The 18,725-nt window shown below is 32.1% G+C and overlaps 2 protein-coding genes across 4 annotated transcripts; one reads left to right on the top strand and one right to left on the bottom strand.

The window, feature by feature from the left end:
- Window positions 1–83: 83 nt before the first annotated feature.
- LOC126855846 (beta-1,3-galactosyltransferase 5) lies at window positions 84–13,098 on the bottom strand. 3 transcript variants are annotated; one of them, XM_050603863.1, is made up of 3 exons: window positions 12,851–13,098; window positions 3,104–3,700; window positions 84–2,753 (listed from the first exon to the last, which is right to left on the bottom strand). In XM_050603863.1, exons 2-3 carry the CDS (start codon window positions 3,660–3,662, stop codon window positions 2,239–2,241), a joined length of 1,074 nt encoding a protein of 357 aa, XP_050459820.1. In that variant the 5' UTR covers window positions 3,663–3,700; window positions 12,851–13,098; the 3' UTR covers window positions 84–2,238. The 3 variants fall into 3 exon arrangements, with proteins under 3 accessions (XP_050459820.1, XP_050459830.1, XP_050459838.1); XM_050603873.1 differs by lacking the exon at window positions 12,851–13,098 and adding an exon at window positions 12,398–12,815; XM_050603881.1 differs by lacking the exon at window positions 12,851–13,098 and adding an exon at window positions 4,881–5,135.
- Window positions 13,099–13,710: 612 nt separating this feature from the next.
- Window positions 13,711–18,386, top strand: LOC126855831 (NAD-dependent protein deacetylase Sirt6). The gene is made up of 7 exons (XM_050603823.1): window positions 13,711–14,188; window positions 14,370–14,497; window positions 14,992–15,110; window positions 15,210–15,333; window positions 15,521–15,694; window positions 15,922–16,045; window positions 16,134–18,386. Exons 1-7 carry the CDS (start codon window positions 14,123–14,125, stop codon window positions 16,608–16,610), a joined length of 1,212 nt encoding a protein of 403 aa, XP_050459780.1. The 5' UTR covers window positions 13,711–14,122; the 3' UTR covers window positions 16,611–18,386.
- Window positions 18,387–18,725: the final 339 nt, after the last annotated feature.

The following is an 18,725-nucleotide window of genomic DNA, read 5'->3' as shown; positions in this document are numbered from 1 at the left end:
ATGATTGATAACATACATACACATACACGAAGATGCCGAAGTTACATAAAATTAATGAATAAAAATGAGAAATACACTGTGTATTTTAAATAATCCATTATTTATTGAAATTATTCCATCACAAGAATTATACTATGCGACTTCACATTATCGCGATAGAGAGATAATTACCCTTTCCGAAAATAATATATATAAATAAAATGATATATGAGAAAAAACTCGATACATCAGTAAAAACGTCGGAGAATATCCATGTCGAGAGGAATATAATGCATGAAATCCTTAAATAATTAATGTAATCCTATAGTGTGAGATACGAATATGCTGTCTAGTTTCGGAATTTGCAAATACTTGAGTTGACAGTAGGGCCCGAGTCATCTCCATTATATCACAAGAAAAAATTCGGGTCTGAGAATGCTGATGTGCTAACGAGTGGAATTCTGTATATTTTATTCTGTAGACATATTCGTTGTATTTTCAGATTGAAAGAGAGACAATACAAAGTGTGAAGTAATATCAGAGTTGTCACATCGATCATCGATATCCTACAGAAATCACTAAACATAACTAAAAGCTAAACAGACAATTTACATTTCTTGACACGTTATAATTTACAGGCACGTACTTTTTATAGTACCGAATATAATCGTGGATGATCAAAAGAAAACAAGAAAAAAAAACGGATTCACATAAAAAATTTACAGACATTTAAAAACAGACAAATATCTGCAATCTCTGTATCTAATTGTGAGTGGACCCTTGTTTTGGGGTTGTACTTGTTGCTACATAACAATATTAATTCGATTCATTAATTGCATAACAATGTCTTAAATTTGTTCGTTAATTACATTACATTTAAGTACATTCACAAGTGTGGCTCCATGTACGAACTCTCTCATTTCTTGTCGCCGATTAATAAATTTACAATAAAGTATAACACACTCATATCTCGCAAATTTTTATCACTGCGAGAGGAGAATGTCTTCCATCACGAGAAAATTCTTTAAATATACTAATATTACTCTCCCCATATGTTGGCATGAGGGCATTGTGTGTTGGCATTTTTATAAATATAAATAAAAAAATATGTGCTGTTTTATTTTTTTAAATTAGAATATTTTTGTGATCTCTCATATTAGATTAACTTAATGTAATATAACTTAATTCAATATATGCAATAATCAGGGCTCATAACGGTTTATCAAAAATTAATTGATTCTCATTTCAATATACAATATAATCGAAGAATTTTCTATTTTGCGTTAGAGATTTTGCAAAAAAAATGTCATCAATTTATTTTGAATAAATAGGAACATTCTTGTCAATTCTCTCTCTTTACATTTACCATAGAGATCTATAAATGTATGTGCGTGCATATGTCGTGTGTGCGTGTGTCCTATATAATGGTTGAATTCGTACAACTATATATATAAAAAATCAGGTATCAATTGTGCTGCAAATTATTAAATACTGATATCTGTCTTGTATGACGATGATGACTTGAATAATTCAGAAATTAAAAAATCTGAATTTATATAATTAAGAGCGTAATATCCTTTTAGATAATTATTTTAACGTGAAACAAGTACAAGCCCTGATTACAAATTGGCAGTCTAGAAAAGGAAAAAAAAATAAGTTTTTTTTTCTTAAACTTTAAAAATAAGATATTTGATTAATAATTTTCTTTTCACTTCGGAATATTGTTCTAAATTGTTCTATTGTGTAAATATTTGAGTATTGAGTAATGAGGGATTGAAATCAGTACTTTATCCAACTGAGTTTGAACTTCAATTCTTCACAAATCAGCAAAGTTTGATCCCTATGTTATTCGTGACACTGGAAATGTGACAATTGATTAGGTGACATTGCATTTAGTGCGAGAAACTGAATTTAATGAAATTATACCGGTTTCAATCCTTGTTTAAATAAGACATTTGTATGTTCCGTAATATTTTGTTACACATCATATGTATAATATTATACACCATGTAACAATATGTTACACACATATGCACATATATGCACATATAATGCACTATTACATATGCATTATACATAATATGGCGTTTGTGCAAATAATCGAACACTTAGATTGGACTATTGTACAGATATACGCATGTATATAGAATTAAGATACGAAAGTATAAGAACATTCACTGTTCGTGTTTCTTCTCCCTCCTCTCTTTCTCGCGTTACACCGCGCTCGAAATATAACCAAAATTGTTCTATTAGACATGTTTAATTCAATAGGCTTTCACTACTAGGCCGTGGTTTAGTAACCAGACTATGTAAGGCTCGTATCCCGCTCTCCGTTAAATCCGGAGGCCCAAACAGAAAATCTCGTCGAGTACTCGGGTTCGACAACAGGTCCCGCATACTCTCGGTCGTAAGCACCCAAGAGTGTAATGAGGTTTGCGTTAAATTTACTTTCCTAGCCAGTGTCCCGGTAATGTGCACGTCATCGATCCAGAAGTACGGTTCCTTCTGGGCTTCGCGGTACAGTATAAATACACTATCGGGGGAGTATAAGATCGCCCATCCGGCACAATACGCGGGATAAAGTCTACCGGGATACTCCTGAGGAGAGACGCGCCACTTTGAGCGCCAGGATCTCTTCACTGTGGAAGCCGACAGAAGATCACAGAGAATCAGACGTCTTGCACCCCACGGCGAGAGGCCACGCGTTAGAAAGTCCAGCATGGCCGGTAAATGAACAAAAACGTCATCATCTAATTTAAGAATATATTTGGCACCTGAAACGATGTATGTCAAAGTTATGTATGCATAATATATTCGTAATATATTGTACATATTAGAATAATTAATGCACGTTTGAATGAAAATTAGAAAAACAAAATGTTATATTTAAAAAATCATATTTTTTTAAGAGCAATGTAAGAAAGAGTATGTAATCAAATCGACATTTAATTATCTCGATCATCTCGTTGTTGAATTATTTTATGAATCCTAATGTACAAATATATTTGAAATAAATCGATAAGTATCTAATATATAAAATATAACTGAGATACGTGTGAAAAATGAAATAAAATAACGGGCTATATAATTAAGATGAGAATATAAAATTTCAATATCATCTTACTTGGACAGAAATAGGTAGCCCACTTTAATCCCATAACGTGCTTGTAGGTCATGTTTCTATAGGCATCAAGAAAGTTTCCCTGTATTAAGTCTTGATATTTCTTGTTCTCCTCTTCGAGTCTAGATTGATACTCTTCCGAATATCCCACGAGAAACAATAAAGTCACGTCCGGCGCTTGTTGGCCCCAGGTTTCCCGCACGACATGCCTCTTCGGAAAATTTCCCGGCGCCGAGTGAACTAACATTAGTAGCAACGGTTGCGTGCGATTGCAGGGATTATGGTTCATGATGAATCTGAAGTCCGTGATGTTGATCAGCGTGGATTTATCATCGGACGGAAGTTCGTTTATCGAATAGGGCTGCGCGGAGGGCGTAACGTTTCCGGGAAATATAAGGATATATCCTGGCGCGGCCGCACCGCCGCTGGAGTAAGGGATCGGTGATCCTGAACCATCGATGTGAATCCAGAACGAGAAGCATCCAGTTAGTGCCAGAACGACCACGAAGATGAGGGTGCATGGCGACGTACCGGAGGCATGGAGCCGTCGCTTATCCAGCATACTAATAAGCCCCTTTCATCATACACGTCGGATTCTTGCTGTAAAAAAAAAAAGAAAAAACGCACTCGAATTAGGCGTGAATCTCAGAATTCGCAAATTATCGCGATTTCGTGCATTGCGAGGAAGACACCTCACGTGCGACAACAATTTTATTATTGAGATTATAGACTCCATTAATTTTATAAAATGCTTTTTGTGTTACATATATAAATGACAAAAATTTTATAAATTTATATCATAGAGTTTAGACTAAAAAGAATCGATTTTGTAAAACAACTGATACTTATATGTACAATTTATTTACGAAAACCTGTAGTTGAAAAATTATCGAAGAAACGAGTGACAGACAGATTTTTTATTGCATGTATAGCACTTTTTTTTTTAAAGTTGAACAATCGTAAGCTATGTTTAAACGATCACCACTCCATAAGTCACGCGACCATGCTGTCCACATACTTACTAATTTCCAGATAAAAAAATCGGTGTTCTATCTACTATCTGTATCGTGCATTATCGCACAGTGTTATTACATAAACACATTTCATAAAAATGCTGCTTATGAATCAAAGATTTTTATTTATGTTTTTTTTATTTAACTTTTCCTATATATCAATATTTAATTATATGTAATTCAGTTTGAACCATGAATAAATAAATTGCATATTGTATATATACATACATACATACATACATACACACACACACACACACACACACACACACACACATATATATATATATATACACAATATGCAATTTATTTGTTCATGATTGAAACCGATAAAAAATATCAAACATCGAAGAAAGAAAGAGTCAATTTAGAAATTGTTTTTGCAACGATGCACGAGGAAGTATCGCGTACATTAATTTCTCGCATGCATGTTCAAGGAGAAAGCAAGTTCTAAAAGTTTCAATAATAATCTCGCTCGCTTGTAACTCAAACGAAGTTGAAAGTAATATTAAGCGATGTCGTTCGCAAGAAATTTCCCACACAAATCAATGAGAGGTCAACCGCGTGTATCGGATATGATATACGACAAGCTTTCGACGCCAAGATAAAACTCTTGGCTGATAATGATTCTATTCTATTCTGATTCTATGATTCCATCGGTAAAAGAAAAAAAGAACATTGACGGATGTTCTTTTTTGCTACGTAATAGATGAGCACCTATCAATAGCTAATGATTACATAGGCGCATAAAATCACCTGCTACTTACGTAGATAACGATAAAAAAGCCTATTGTAGATACACTTGCGAGACTTTACAATTAGACTTACAAATGCCACTGACGATAAAAATAAGTCGTAAGTCGGATTACAACAAAAACTATTTACGTTCATAAAAACAATTTAATTTACATTTGATTTAAAAGAGAATTAAAATTAATTGAGACAATATTGAGAGAAAATATTTTCTGCCTCTGTGATAATAAAATATATTTATTATCTTTCGAGTTCAAATGATAAAATATTTTGCTAAATTATATTACGCCATTTTTCGAATGAAAAATTCAAATATTCATAAAAATTATTACATACAGAGTGTCGCGCAATATGATGTTCATACTGAAATTGTATTCTTGGTATCATTTTAAATCAAAAAGTCTTAAATCTTAATACATATATGCTCTAAAGTCGACCGTTTTAAAGTTATAGTACAAAAAAATAATTGCATAAAATAAGAACATATTATTTATTGAAAATAAGGATAATATTAAACAATAATTATCTACTTTATAAATTGTTCAAAATGACCACCGTTTTGGTCCACACACAATTCTGCTCTTTGAGTTGTTGATGTTATGAAACGCAAAAGAAGAATCGAACGCATATCTAAATATTTGTACATCATAACTGATTGAACTTCTAAACAGCTATTATTTTATCAATTAATTTATAATATCGTAAAACTCTTTGTTGTTCATTTTGTGATAATATATCCAACTTGTTACACGCGTCAAACGAGCGTTTACATATGATTTTCGAGACGTAGAATTATATAAAACAAGAATTATTAAAAACAATTGCTTGCGTCATCATAGTTTTTCCGAATCAAATGCAATTTTTTTTTGAAATAATTACTTTTGCATTTTTTCGCTATAAATTTAAAACACTTAACTTTAGGACATATATATATATATATATATATATATATATATATATATATATATATTTAAGATTTTTTTATTCAGGATGACACCAAGAACATTTACACAATTTCAATATCACGTTGCGGGACACCCTATATAATGTCTAAAAATATTTTAGCAATAATGTTATTTGATAATACACAGCTGTCTGATAATTCTACAAAAATCAATAAAAAGATTTTTTTTACATATTCAACATAATATCTAAAGAATTCAAGATAACATTATCGGGAATTTCAAGTAACTATAGATAGTATTATCGCTTTACACATTATTCACTTAAATATACATCACTTATTATAATTCTCATATTAAAAATTTAAATCACAAAAGTTTTCATTATTATATTCGCCCGCGCCAAGGAATTTTCATATCATCGCATTGTTGATCATTTGTTGATTTTCTCAAAAGAAAAAAAGAATCACTTTCGATGACAGGAGTGTATGTCTAAAGCTTTAAATTACACATTATATAGTACTTTAAGAGTCAACGAGAATGATAAAAATATATTATATGAGTTGAAAGATTATAATTATTTTTATGTAATAGCTTGACGATAAGCACACAACTGTGAATTGTGCCAAGACGTAACGTACTTTATGCTGCCACTATAATTACCAAGAACGCAAGATGGGAAAGAGGGAGGGGCAAGCAACTTGTACTATATATTTTTCAGTCATACGTCAAGGTCACGAGAAGTTCACGAACGAATAACGGTGGTTGGTTAGCACGTATGGGCTCGTTTAATATTGGATCTAGACTATTACATTAGTGGCGTGTTATTAAAAAGCTATTTAATTTACGTCGAAAATGATCGAACAGCCTTAACATCAATTTCAAATTAATAAACACGTGTCATTTGCGCCACAATCAATGAATTATATGAATACATTCTAAGATATCTATATATTTCTAACATCTCCACCTTCTCACATATGCAAGGCTAAACTCTACTACTAAATATTAAGACCGTATGTAAAATGCTAATATCCGAGATGGATAGATAACATCGGTCAATACTGTTCGCTGCATTCTTATATGTTCTCTTATGATAGAGCATAGCTCGCACTTTTATAGTTTTCTTTTTTATTTTTTGCAAGATTTTTTGTCATGTTTCTTTTTGAGAAAAATTTTAATATCTCTTCAATATATGATAAAAAATAAATATACATATAAATGCAATAAAACAAATTAATCGATTATCCCATTTTTTATTATTTATTGATTCTGTTCTACTGATTCCTTTTAAATCAATAAAATCACAAAGCGAGATAATGCGATGCATTTATATTATATTTAATATATTAATTTATTTGATACATCAATTTGTTTGAGATATTTTTTTTTCATAATCTGTTTTTTACGAAAATCTCCATTACTAATAATATATATTCATTGTCGGAAAGTACTAAATTATATAAATATCGCAACCAATCGTGATTGCAATAACGTGATTTCGAAAATAATTTCGTCTTCCGGTGCCTCGATATTATTTACAAATGTCAGCGAGTAATTAAACGACCTCTCTAATTAATTCGAAAGTGCCGAAATTTATTCGAATCAGTACAATCAGTTCGTTCTTTAATATTTTATAGAATAGAAGAAGCGAATTCGCGTAATACGAAGGTTTCAATGTGATATGATCGGAGGAACAAGTGCTAATTTTCGTGTCCTATCATTGCTACAATTGTGTGAACGTGTCGTAATCAAGGGTCACAGCAATTTTAGCTGGTCTAAAATTTAATCAGAGAATCTCAACTGAGAATCGAGTGCACGATGTTACAATCGCCGAAGGATTTTATAGTAATGCAACTGTTCGCTATATCGTTTTAATGCATGGAATGCTGTGCATACAAGGGTCGATTGCTTTGATCCTTGAATCATTGGTTTTCGAGATTGACATTATCGATCCGGTGAGTTCATCATGCACTCTGTGGCGCATGTTAGACTTAGACCTTAGACCAATATTATCACTTGAAAATCGAACCGAGGAATTGTTATGAAATTTCATAAAATCAATAACGTAAAATGATATTCTATAAAAGCATTCGAGTGTGAGAATCATTAATTCGTAAAAATGAAAACGTTTGCTCGGATATTTTTTTTGTGCATTTTATAAACTGTATATTTAATTCTTAACTTTAATGAGATCGCTAACTAATTAACGTTCAAAAATAATATTTTGTATCCAAAGTACTTTAAGAAAAAATTTTCTCCATTAAAAGTATCTTCTTTTTATGTGATTCCATCTTATTTTCTTCTGATTATATACTTTCAGAGAGATTAAAATAAAAAAATAAAATTTTTGACAAAACACGTGAGAAAAATTAATGTAAATTGATGTTACCTTAGATGATAAGAAAATAAAATATTGAGAGAATTAAAAAATTTTACAATACAAATGACACTAATAAGTTATTTAAATTAAACCTCAGAAAAACTTAAATTCTCTTTTATTTTATAAACTATATATTTAATTCTTAACTTTAATGAGATCGCTAACTAATTAACGTTCAAAAATAATATTTTGTATCCAAAGTACTTTAAGAAAAAATTTTCTCGATTAAAAGTATCTTTTTTTTGTGTGATTCCATTCTTATTTTCTTCTGATTATATACTTTCAGAGAGATTAAAAAAATAAAATAAAATAAAATAAAATAAATAATAAATATATAATAAATAATAAATAAATAATAAATAAATAAAAAATAAATAATAAATAAAATAAAATAAAATAAAAAATAAAATTTTTGACAAAACACGTGAGAAAAATTAATGAAAATTGATGTTACCTTAGATGATAAGAAAATAAAATATTGAGAGAATTAAAAAATTTTACAATACAAATGACACTAATAAGTTATTTAAATTAAACCTCAGAAAAACTTAAATTCTCTTTTATTTTATATATTATCGCTTTCAATTTACTGTTTGTAATATATATTGCAAATAATTTTATCTCTATTTCCATTGTATATCCTCGAGTTACATAAAATATCCACGAAGAATAGACAGGAGGAGAAAGGCATTTGCGCGCGTAAATCGCGCATATAAAAGAAAGAATTCACGCGATTATTCACGACACCCTTTAACACGCGCCCTTAGGTTGCCGACCCTCAGTAATACGCTACATCGAGTCGAGAAGAATTGTTCCACGCACGCGCGAGAAAAAAAAAAAAAGAGGAAATCGACTGACGACGAGCTTGCCACACTCTGAACTGACTGAAACTGGGTGATGACGCAAACCCTTCATCTCTTAGGTCCAACATGCCAAACAACGTAACACCAGACCGGCGCCTGTCAGGGGCGGTTCTGGAGGAAAGTATCCGGAAAGGTCTTATGTTACCTAAGCTAGCTATGAAAGAATAATTTTTCTCTCGATATAAGATTCATGCGAATAAATTTTGTTTGTCTTCTCAGAGGAATTTTATTTATTTCGATAAAATATCGAATGAAAAGAAAAAAATGTACAATCGAAAAAGAAGTTTTGAATTATGTAATGTTGTCGTCTCAAAAGAGACACGTGGAGAAACAAGTTTTTTTTTTTTAATATAGAGGAATGTTGAAAAATTGATAATTATTTTTAAATGAAATAATGCCGCGGGTTCTCTTGCGAATAATTAAAGACCTGTGGATAAATTTTATTAGTTTCTATATAAATACGTCCTTGGCTGTACCATAAATAAAGAAGGTTTCGAAGAAACGTATATAATGCATAAGAACAAGACGTAAATCGCTGACAAAAATGTCTATATGTTAATTGACAAAAAAAAATGCATGATTTAAAGAGATTACGAATGCCAAAAGAAAAAATTTTAAAACAAGCGTGTTCTTTGATAAAATATTTCATTTATTTCTCGATATAATAATTAATAATTATCGAAGAATTTTATATATATATATATATATATATATATATATATATATATATAACATATTCTTTTCTTTTTAATTTTAATTTCTTTTTTCGATATAATAACCATACCATTAATAAAAAAACTGATATTAGTTATTATCATATCCTATACTAAAATAATTGAAATAATTTATTCTTTGACCAGTCGTGTAATAAAAGCCTCAATATCACGCAAGAAGATTCCTCCGTCAATATTTCATTTTGTGTTATTACATGTAAAAGAGCTTTCAGTACATTTACGACAAGGCGCGATATAAAAGCGTATCCCTCAAAGGACGCTTGTGTAGAACGCGCAAAATTAAATAAAATTTTTGCACGACAATGATCTTTGTAATACTGAATTTTTTATCGGAAAGTTCGAAACAAGAATCATCTGACCGCGCCTACGATTTAGTCATCGCGTACAAAGTTTTCGTGTCGTGCGTTACGAAAGTTCATCGAATGTATTTTTTCGCTGACGAGTCAACTAGCATATGAAAGGAGCCGAACCGATGCGTGACATTTTCCTCAACGCGTCTAACGATAATAAGAATGCGTGTTTTCAGAATCGTCGAAATTCTTCGCAAATTTTTTAAAAATTTTTTGTGATTATTTACAAACGCGATTCAAAGTTTGTTTTTACGTTTTATCTCACTTTTTATTACAACATCCAATATATCGAAGAAAATATTGTCACAAATTACATCACGATATAATTTAGCTCTTTATTTTTCATTATTTTTTTTTAAATTTTTTGTGAAATATTATTAAATATATTTTTAAAATAAATACAATTCAAACTTAATGTTGTAAGATTTTATTCTCACTTTGTAATTATCTATTAATCGTGTTTCCAAGAGAAAAATTTTATTTTTCGCACGCATTTGCTGAGCAGAAAACATGCCTTATTGAAATTCAAATAAGATTGTTATAAAAATAACAAAGCATTTATGAAATATTGCGATCTCTAAATATGCGTTATATTTAACAATCTCTGAAAAGAAATATGCAAAAAATATATATCCATTATACATGTTCATTTTTGTAAGAGAGCTCCTTTGCCAAGGAGCGAGAAAAGCTAAGGCCGAATTTATTAAAATATATGTATGTGCCGGAATAACATTTGTGCGCATGTTTCTCTTTCTCTCTCTACGACTATATATAAAATAAACTTTCTGTGTGCTTGCTTGCTACGACATCTCAAGCGAAAAGGGCAGAATCCAGTGCCGTAACTAGATGAACGAGTTCTCCAACGTTTCGAGTATATATACAATTCTCGAACAATTTAGGGGAGGACGGCGGGCGTGTACGATTATTGATCACCGAGTTATCTAATAACTATCTTCTTTAATAACACTATTTTGCAATTTGTGCAAAGTAGATTGAGAGACCTTGCGTAACAACAGACACTAAATCGGCGTAAAAAGCAACGTTGCGATAAGTTGTGTATTTTCTCATTAGGTGCACAAGGTCCCTCATTATTGTCTCTTTTTAGCGCGGCTTTTTAGCACTAAACGCGGACACCGACTCCTAATTGTTTTATTTATTCAATGACAAGATCGTCTTCGCGTAAAATCGATACAAGTCATTTGAAAACTGAGACTTTTTAAATTTCTATATTTCGTATTTATTTCAAAACGCTTTTAAATTAGTAGTTTCAAAAAAAATCAAGAAAAATATATATATATATATATATATAAAACAAATAAATACAAACATATATAAAACAAAAAATATATATAACAACACTCGGATTAAAATACAGATATTTTTATTATCGTATTTGTAGATTTATTCAAAAACAGAAGCGCTTTTTAGTATATAAAATAATGATATATATATATATATATATATATATATATATATATATAAACAATTTCTTAGAATATTAATTGAGATTTAATTGACTTCTTATTTCTCGAAGATTTTGATTAAGTTAATCGGTTTGATTAAGTTAATTGTTCATTCAACTGGTAGATATGTTTACATACTCGACAAAATTCCAATATAATAATTCATCATTATTAATTTTATCTTTTCTGTCAAAATAATTAAGTAATAATGCATGTTATCAGAATATTGCAAATAAATTAATGACATACCCTACATACATATATTGGCCTCAATTTTTTATTTAAGCGAAACAATAAAAAAACAAAAAGCTTTCAAAGTAAAATACAGCATTTAATCAAGAAATTATAAAAAAGTGTTTTGACGAAACTTTAGTCAAAAATTTCCTGCCGGAAACACTCATATCGGCTTTCGCCCAAAACAATTGTTTTTGAGTTTGCTAAGCGAATCTCCGTTTTAATTTCGAAACAAGAGTGCCTGTAATTTTTGATTTGAATGTTTTATATACATGTAAAATCTAAGAACACACGCACGCGACAGGAGATGTCACTTCGAAAATGCATCCTCCGAATTCCTACAATCCCCCTCAAAAAAAAAAATGAAAAAATGAAAAAATGAAAGAAGCTGGAAAAATGACAGAGAGAAACCGCGAACAATTTGGATGATTACAAACTTTCCTCGATATGTTTATCTACGGGAACGAATCTCGGCGATTTTCGCGCGTCCAGCAATCGAGGACGCGCCAGATGGGGAAAAAAATTGTGGACGCGGTGCGTGAGCGCGTTACACCATATGCGGCAATTTGGAGGAAAGCCGAAAAACTAAATACCGTACTTACAAATCGCATGTGGTGAGAAACTCGCGGAGCTCGCTAACAGCCGCTGCGACTGCAGAAACCGCGCCACGCACATTCGGAACCCCGGTTTAGCCGCGGAAAACACACTCGTCGAGCGACGCGACACGAGCTGGCCGACGGTTTGAGGTTATATACCAGAAAGGGTGTGAGTTTCTCAACCGAGCGAGAGGGGAAGAGTGGGAGAGAAAGGGACGCGTGAGAGGGACGCGGTCTAAGAGGGAAGGAGAGAGGGAGAGAGAGCGAGAGAGAAGGAATATTTTCTTGCGGAATCACCTGGTCGCGCACGCACGTCGATGAACGTGAGGAAAAAAAACACGCGGCACTTGTCACCGTCATTCGCGCGCGCTCGAGTATACGTATGTGTGTAATGGGATGCGTGTCATTTATTATGTATGCAAGGGGGCGAAAAGAAAAAGGGAAAAAATCTATACGTACTCAGAAATGCGTTTTCTTTTTTTTCCTGACACCCCTCATCTTCCTTCCTCGATGCGGCGCGCGTTCCTTCCTTAGTCGCGATGACCGTGTCACTCGAGTTGACGCGACTGTAGTAGACGTCACTCCATCCGGCATGCGCGAATAGAGATCCGCTATATAGCTATAGGACAGTAATCGCGAGGAGATGAAAGATGAAAGAGAGTCGGTGAGCGAAATTGCGAGAAAGAGGGAAAAATGACAGCGAGATGAGTGCCATCCAAGTCCATCGCCATTTTCCGGAACTTTCTAGCAACTTCCTTCATCGTTTTTTAATTATCTATCGATACAAAATCGCTCCTCCGATAAGTCTGCCTCGCACTGCTTCAATTTCGCGAAAATTATATTTTTGCGCGCGCGATGTTTTTCTGGGAAATTAATTTCTTCATATTGTAAACCGTGCGTTGCACGAGCACGTGCCTTGTTCTTTCACGCTCAATGAATCGACGATGAATTGGAACAAATGAAAAACAAATAACCTATGCTTTGTGCTCGACCGGAAAATTATAACACGATCGTGTTTTTCGAACTATTATAATCGCTCAATTTTATAATAAAAAAAATAAATAAATAAACAATTGACACACACGTGTCTGAGAGATGATTCATTTTTATCTCTATTTTAATAATCTTAAATGCAAATGTATTTATTTATTTATTAAAAGGTGGAAGGTTAGAATAAGTTAGAAGATGATTTTGTCGAGTACTTTTCTCAGAATCGAAGAACAATCGATTTTCGATGAGAGATCGAATTCGAAATTGCCGCCAAACGCGTGGCTCGGTCGCGCGACTCGTGCATGAATTGAATGCACGCGAGAGGAACTCGGGCTAACTCGAGCGTCCATGGCGTCCCGGATCGCCGCTCCTACGGGACGCGCGAACCGCAAGGCGCATGCCTCGGGCGGTTTATTATCTTCTTTCTGTTCAAGTGCCATTTCGTTGCATGCAGTGCAGTCTATAAAACAGAATGCGTTCCCCGCGGGTCTCGAGTTTCCTATCACTTATCGTCATTCGTAGCGTATAAACATAACAGCACGCGGTCATTAGCTCGATTCATATTGTGTTTACGTATCCGTTCTGACACATGGGAGCGCGGCCGGAGCGCGGCTAAAATCGCGTCTCAGCTTCATCCATCCACGGCGATCGTAAAAGACGGGCCCGGATATCCGTTCGTGGCGTCCCCCAGGCGTCGTCTAGAATATCCGATCTCGCCCCGAGACGAGTGAGCGCGCAAAAATGTCATCCAGCTACGCGGACGGGTTATCGCCGTACGAAAACAAAGGAGTGTTGGGACTGGAGGAGGTGAGGAAAAAAAAAAGAAGAAAAAATATTCGGCGGGATAAAATCTTTTTTTTTTTTCATTCTTTTCATCTTTTTGAGACTACGATGTAGGCGATGTTTGATTTTAAATGCTTCGAACGCGATGTTTCATTTTTTTTTTTTTTTATTTCTCTTTTCCTCTCTACTCTCTTATTCTCCTCAGAGATACGATAGCGTTGAGACTCTTCGGCTGAAATGCGGCCTCCTGGCCGATTGGATACAGGGTGCCCGTCACGTCGTGGTCCACACAGGCGCCGGTATCAGCACCGCCGCGGGTATCCCCGATTTTCGGTGACTATCGCCTGCCGACATTTCTGTCCAAATGTCAAAATTTTTGATTGTCCCTCTCCCTTGCCTTCCCCTCTCTCTCTCCGTCCGAATTCACTTCTGTCACTCCTTTCTACCGAAGAGAGCATTTGACATTGTATAACAGATGTGATATACGAAGAATCTTGAAGGATGAAGATCAAGTATGAAATGAAAGCATGTAACAATGCTAAGATGTTTGAAACAATGCATTTTTATGAAACAGAATCTTTTTGCGATTGTTATATTTTAAAAATGTATATACATGTTTTTAGAGTTTCTCTAAACTGCTGATAATTTTGTAACTCTTATGTTGAAACTAGAACAGAAAAACATGAAAAATCTAAATACACGAGGAAAGCTTAATTATTATTTAAGAATTTAACAACAGTACATTGAAAAAAAATTTAATAATTAGAATATAAAAGTATATTATGTAGGATATCTTCTATTTTGAATGATATCTTCTTTTACGTTAGGGGTACAAATGGTGTGTGGACTTTGGAACAAAAAGGCTTAAAACCTTCGATGAACATTTCCTTTGATGAAGCAATACCTACAAAGACACACATGGCATTGAAAAAATTGATAGAGGCCAGTAAGTGTTGGTGAATGAAAAGAGCTATAATAACAATTTCAAGAGTCTCAGAATTCTCTTTATATCTGTTACAAATATCTGTCACAAAATTTTTTTTAGAAAAAGTAAAATTCATCATAAGTCAGAATATAGATGGATTACATTTACGGTCGGGAATACAGAGGCAATATCTAGCAGAACTGCATGGAAATATGTTTACAGAACAATGTGATAAATGTGGCAGGTTTGTACGTAAATATATGACTAAAAAAGGATATACATATGTAATTACATGTTTCCTTAATTTTGTATATAGAAGAAATGTGTAGAAATTAATAAATATAAAAAATGGAAAACAGGTTAATTAAAATGATAAAGTACATCAATTTTATTACAATAAGAATACTGAGAATTTTTAAATTATTTCACAGGCAATTTATTCGTAATTTTGCAACCAAAAGTGTGGGAAAAAAATCTTTAGATACTGTATGCAGATCAGAGCAGATAGGCGGTCGTCCGTGTCGCGGCCGAATGCACGATACTATTCTCGATTGGGAGCATAATTTACCAGACAGCGATTTGACATTGTCTGATTTACATTCCAGGTAAGTAATAATAATATTCTGCATCAACATTCAACAAATAATTGAAACATACTAATATCTGAAATTATTACGCATTACAAAAAAATTTTTTTAATGTTATTATTTTATATATATATATATATATATATATATATATATATATACATAATAAAAAATTATATTAAAAATTATAAATAGCATTATCTATCAATATCATGTGTAATATTTAAAAGCTTGCATTCTTTTAGTGTTGCTGATCTAAGCATATGCTTGGGAACAACGTTACAAATTATTCCAAGTGGTAATCTACCTTTGTACACGAAAAAATACGGAGGTCGTCTTGTTATATGCAATTTGCAACCAACAAAGCATGTAAGATTATTATACAGCACTAAATTTATAAAAATATATATGTTTTGCGACTTTGTTAAAATACAACTGAAATAAACCGTAATTACAGGATAAGAAAGCTGACTTAATTATAAATGGCAATGTTGATGAAATTATGATCGCAGTCATGAAGAAGTTGGGATTGGAAATTCCAGAACATGAAAGCAGTATGGATCCAACACGAAATTCTGATACAACGGCTAAAGAAATGGATTGGACAATTCCGACCAGTAGAATAAAAGAAATGAATGTGCTGTACAAAAAGGTGTGCAAGCCAATGCGAAGAAAACGGAAAACGTTTATGTACGAGAGAGAAAGAACAGATACGATAAGAGAGACTAAAGCCAGAAAGCAAGCATTTACAGTTAAGCAAGAAATCAAATCAGAAGATAAAATAACTACATCAAATGAAATATGTAAAACCGAAAATGATCACATGGTTAAAAATCCTGTTAAAATAGAAGAGAACGTAGAAGAAACATATAGATATTCGATGGAAGATACAACAGAGCATAACACTGATCTGGAAATAAACCAAACGGTGTAGCAAGTTTTAACAGAGCGATAATTTTCCATTCTAATGTTTCAATTATTCTCAGTGTACGCTACAGTTACTTATGAGTGCATATCGAATCATTCATTGTATGTGAAAAATATCCAAAAGTGGAATAGGTTTGCCAACATTCAATAGACATTTGAAACATATTTGTTGCATATTTAATGTTAAATGTAATATACATTTGATATAATTTTCTCTTCTTTTCTTTTCTGTCTTTCTTTTTTCGATCTCTTTAAAAAATTTTGTTTGTATAGACATATATATAAAACAGATTTATTTAGGACAATATTTAAAATAAACTTATATCTATTATTTTTGTTGGTACTATATACTTAAATGATAATATTAGAACTTGTATTCAGAAGCAATAACAAATATTTATGTCAAAGGTAATATTTTAATTTTTGTACGATTTTGGAAATGCATTCTGATCATAAAACATTTATTTAATGTTAGATATGCAATAAAAATGTAAGTTTATAATTTTTGTTTACAGAGAACATGTCATTTATGATAAATCGAAAATATTCCAATAACTGTATATACTCTTATTAGTATCCGTAAAGAGTTGCGTTTGTGCTGCATCTGCTTTTTACAACTCGCCTATATATTGACGCATATGCATTAGATATGTATTACGGCGAGAGATTCGACGTGAATTAGTTAGATCTCTCGACGAGCAACGTGTTCCAGATTTCTCGTGCATAATATGATACTTTTTCCACTATAGATTACTAATAAGATAATTGGATAAAAGAGATCTTCCTATAACATTTTGCTAGTAAGAACTTCCGTGAGCTTTTTTTTTTTTTAATTGAGTATAGTTAGATTTGAAGTAGTTGCCGAACGTAATAATAAAAATATTTCAGATATATATGAGCTGTTTAGTAAATAAATAATTTATACTCATTAGTCATCAAAAATAGTGTGTGTGTGTGTGTGTGTGTGTGTGTGTGTGTGCGTGTGTGTGCCTCAGCTACATTTTTACATTATTTACTGAAAAACAAAATATAATATAATTTTTTTATTCCCTCAGATTTTTTTTCATCAATTTCAATAATTTTCAGCGATCACGATATATATAAAACAATATATATTTTCATTAAAATCATTTTGAATGTTTTACGTGGCTAAAAAATTATAAATCCATTAAAATAAAAATAATCTTTTAATAAATTGTCATCATGCATTGAGTCATAATGAAACTTCGTTTCTGCTGGCTATTATATATATTTTTCTAAAGATTGCTTGCATGAATACACACAGACATATTGTTCCATGTTCCGTGTGCGTTTAATTGTCCTTGATATTCAAATTTGTTCGCCTTACAGAAATTGACAGTAGACGAGATCGATTTATGACTGCGCGTCATAATGTGTTATAGCGCGCATGTTTGTGTGAGTAAGGTAAAAAATATAGCACCATATTGCTGCAAGCTGATGTTAGATCAACTGGTAAATTCAAATGTTGAATTTTTAACAGAGTGCGCCTTTTTCCATATAGTGTTGAAAGGAATGTTGAAAGTAAAAGTTTTAACGATATCTCGCAATTAGTACGCTAAACGATTTTCGCGTGTAGATGATATAAACTGCAACGTATATAGAATGCATTCCGTGATAGAATGCAACATAGCGAATCATGTAATATTTATATTGTACATAGTGATGTTTGCTTCACTCTCATCGTAATACATGACTTTATTTAAATAATCATTATTACTCGCCAGATATAATATTCGAAATAAAAAGTACATCTATGAAAAAGACTGTGTGATGTATGTGTCCAACAATATTGTCCGAATTATATATTCCCTCCCGCCCCCTGCATTCATTCATAAAGATCAAATGCGTAATTTTTTAGCATTTTTTGGCATGACATGAAAAAAAATTATATAAAAGTGATTAAATTACAAGATATTTAATACCAAAAATTAATAATAATTTATATTCTTTTTATAATATACAATAAAAGAGGACTCATATTTATGCTACATCAGAATATTTTACGCAAGCGTACCATTATATAAAAATTAACAGTTCCCTAGTATTTAATTGGGAATGTCTCTAGATTCGAAAATGAATTATATATGTATAATTATGAAAT

The sequence above is a fragment of the Cataglyphis hispanica genome, chromosome 2, assembly GCF_021464435.1.
Source record: "Cataglyphis hispanica isolate Lineage 1 chromosome 2, ULB_Chis1_1.0, whole genome shotgun sequence".
NCBI classification, from domain to species: Eukaryota; Metazoa; Arthropoda; class Insecta; order Hymenoptera; family Formicidae; genus Cataglyphis; species Cataglyphis hispanica.
The sequence above is the reverse complement of the archived record's forward strand: the minus strand, read 5'-3'. Positions and strand labels throughout refer to the sequence as shown.

Excerpts from the sequence above, each read along its gene's own strand:
- LOC126855846 (XM_050603863.1), bottom strand. The coding sequence starts at position 3,662 with ATGCTGGATAAGCGACGGCTCCATGCCTCCGGTACGTCGCCATGCACC. Across the intron at positions 2,754-3,103 it reads GGCTACCTATTTCTGTCCAA|GTGCCAAATATATTCTTAAA; the intron begins GTAAGATGATAT and ends ACATCGTTTCAG.
- LOC126855831 (XM_050603823.1), top strand. The coding sequence starts at position 14,123 with ATGTCATCCAGCTACGCGGACGGGTTATCGCCGTACGAAAACAAAGGA. Across the intron at positions 14,498-14,991 it reads GCGGGTATCCCCGATTTTCG|GGGTACAAATGGTGTGTGGA; the intron begins GTGACTATCGCC and ends CTTTTACGTTAG. Across the intron at positions 16,046-16,133 it reads ATTTGCAACCAACAAAGCAT|GATAAGAAAGCTGACTTAAT; the intron begins GTAAGATTATTA and ends CCGTAATTACAG.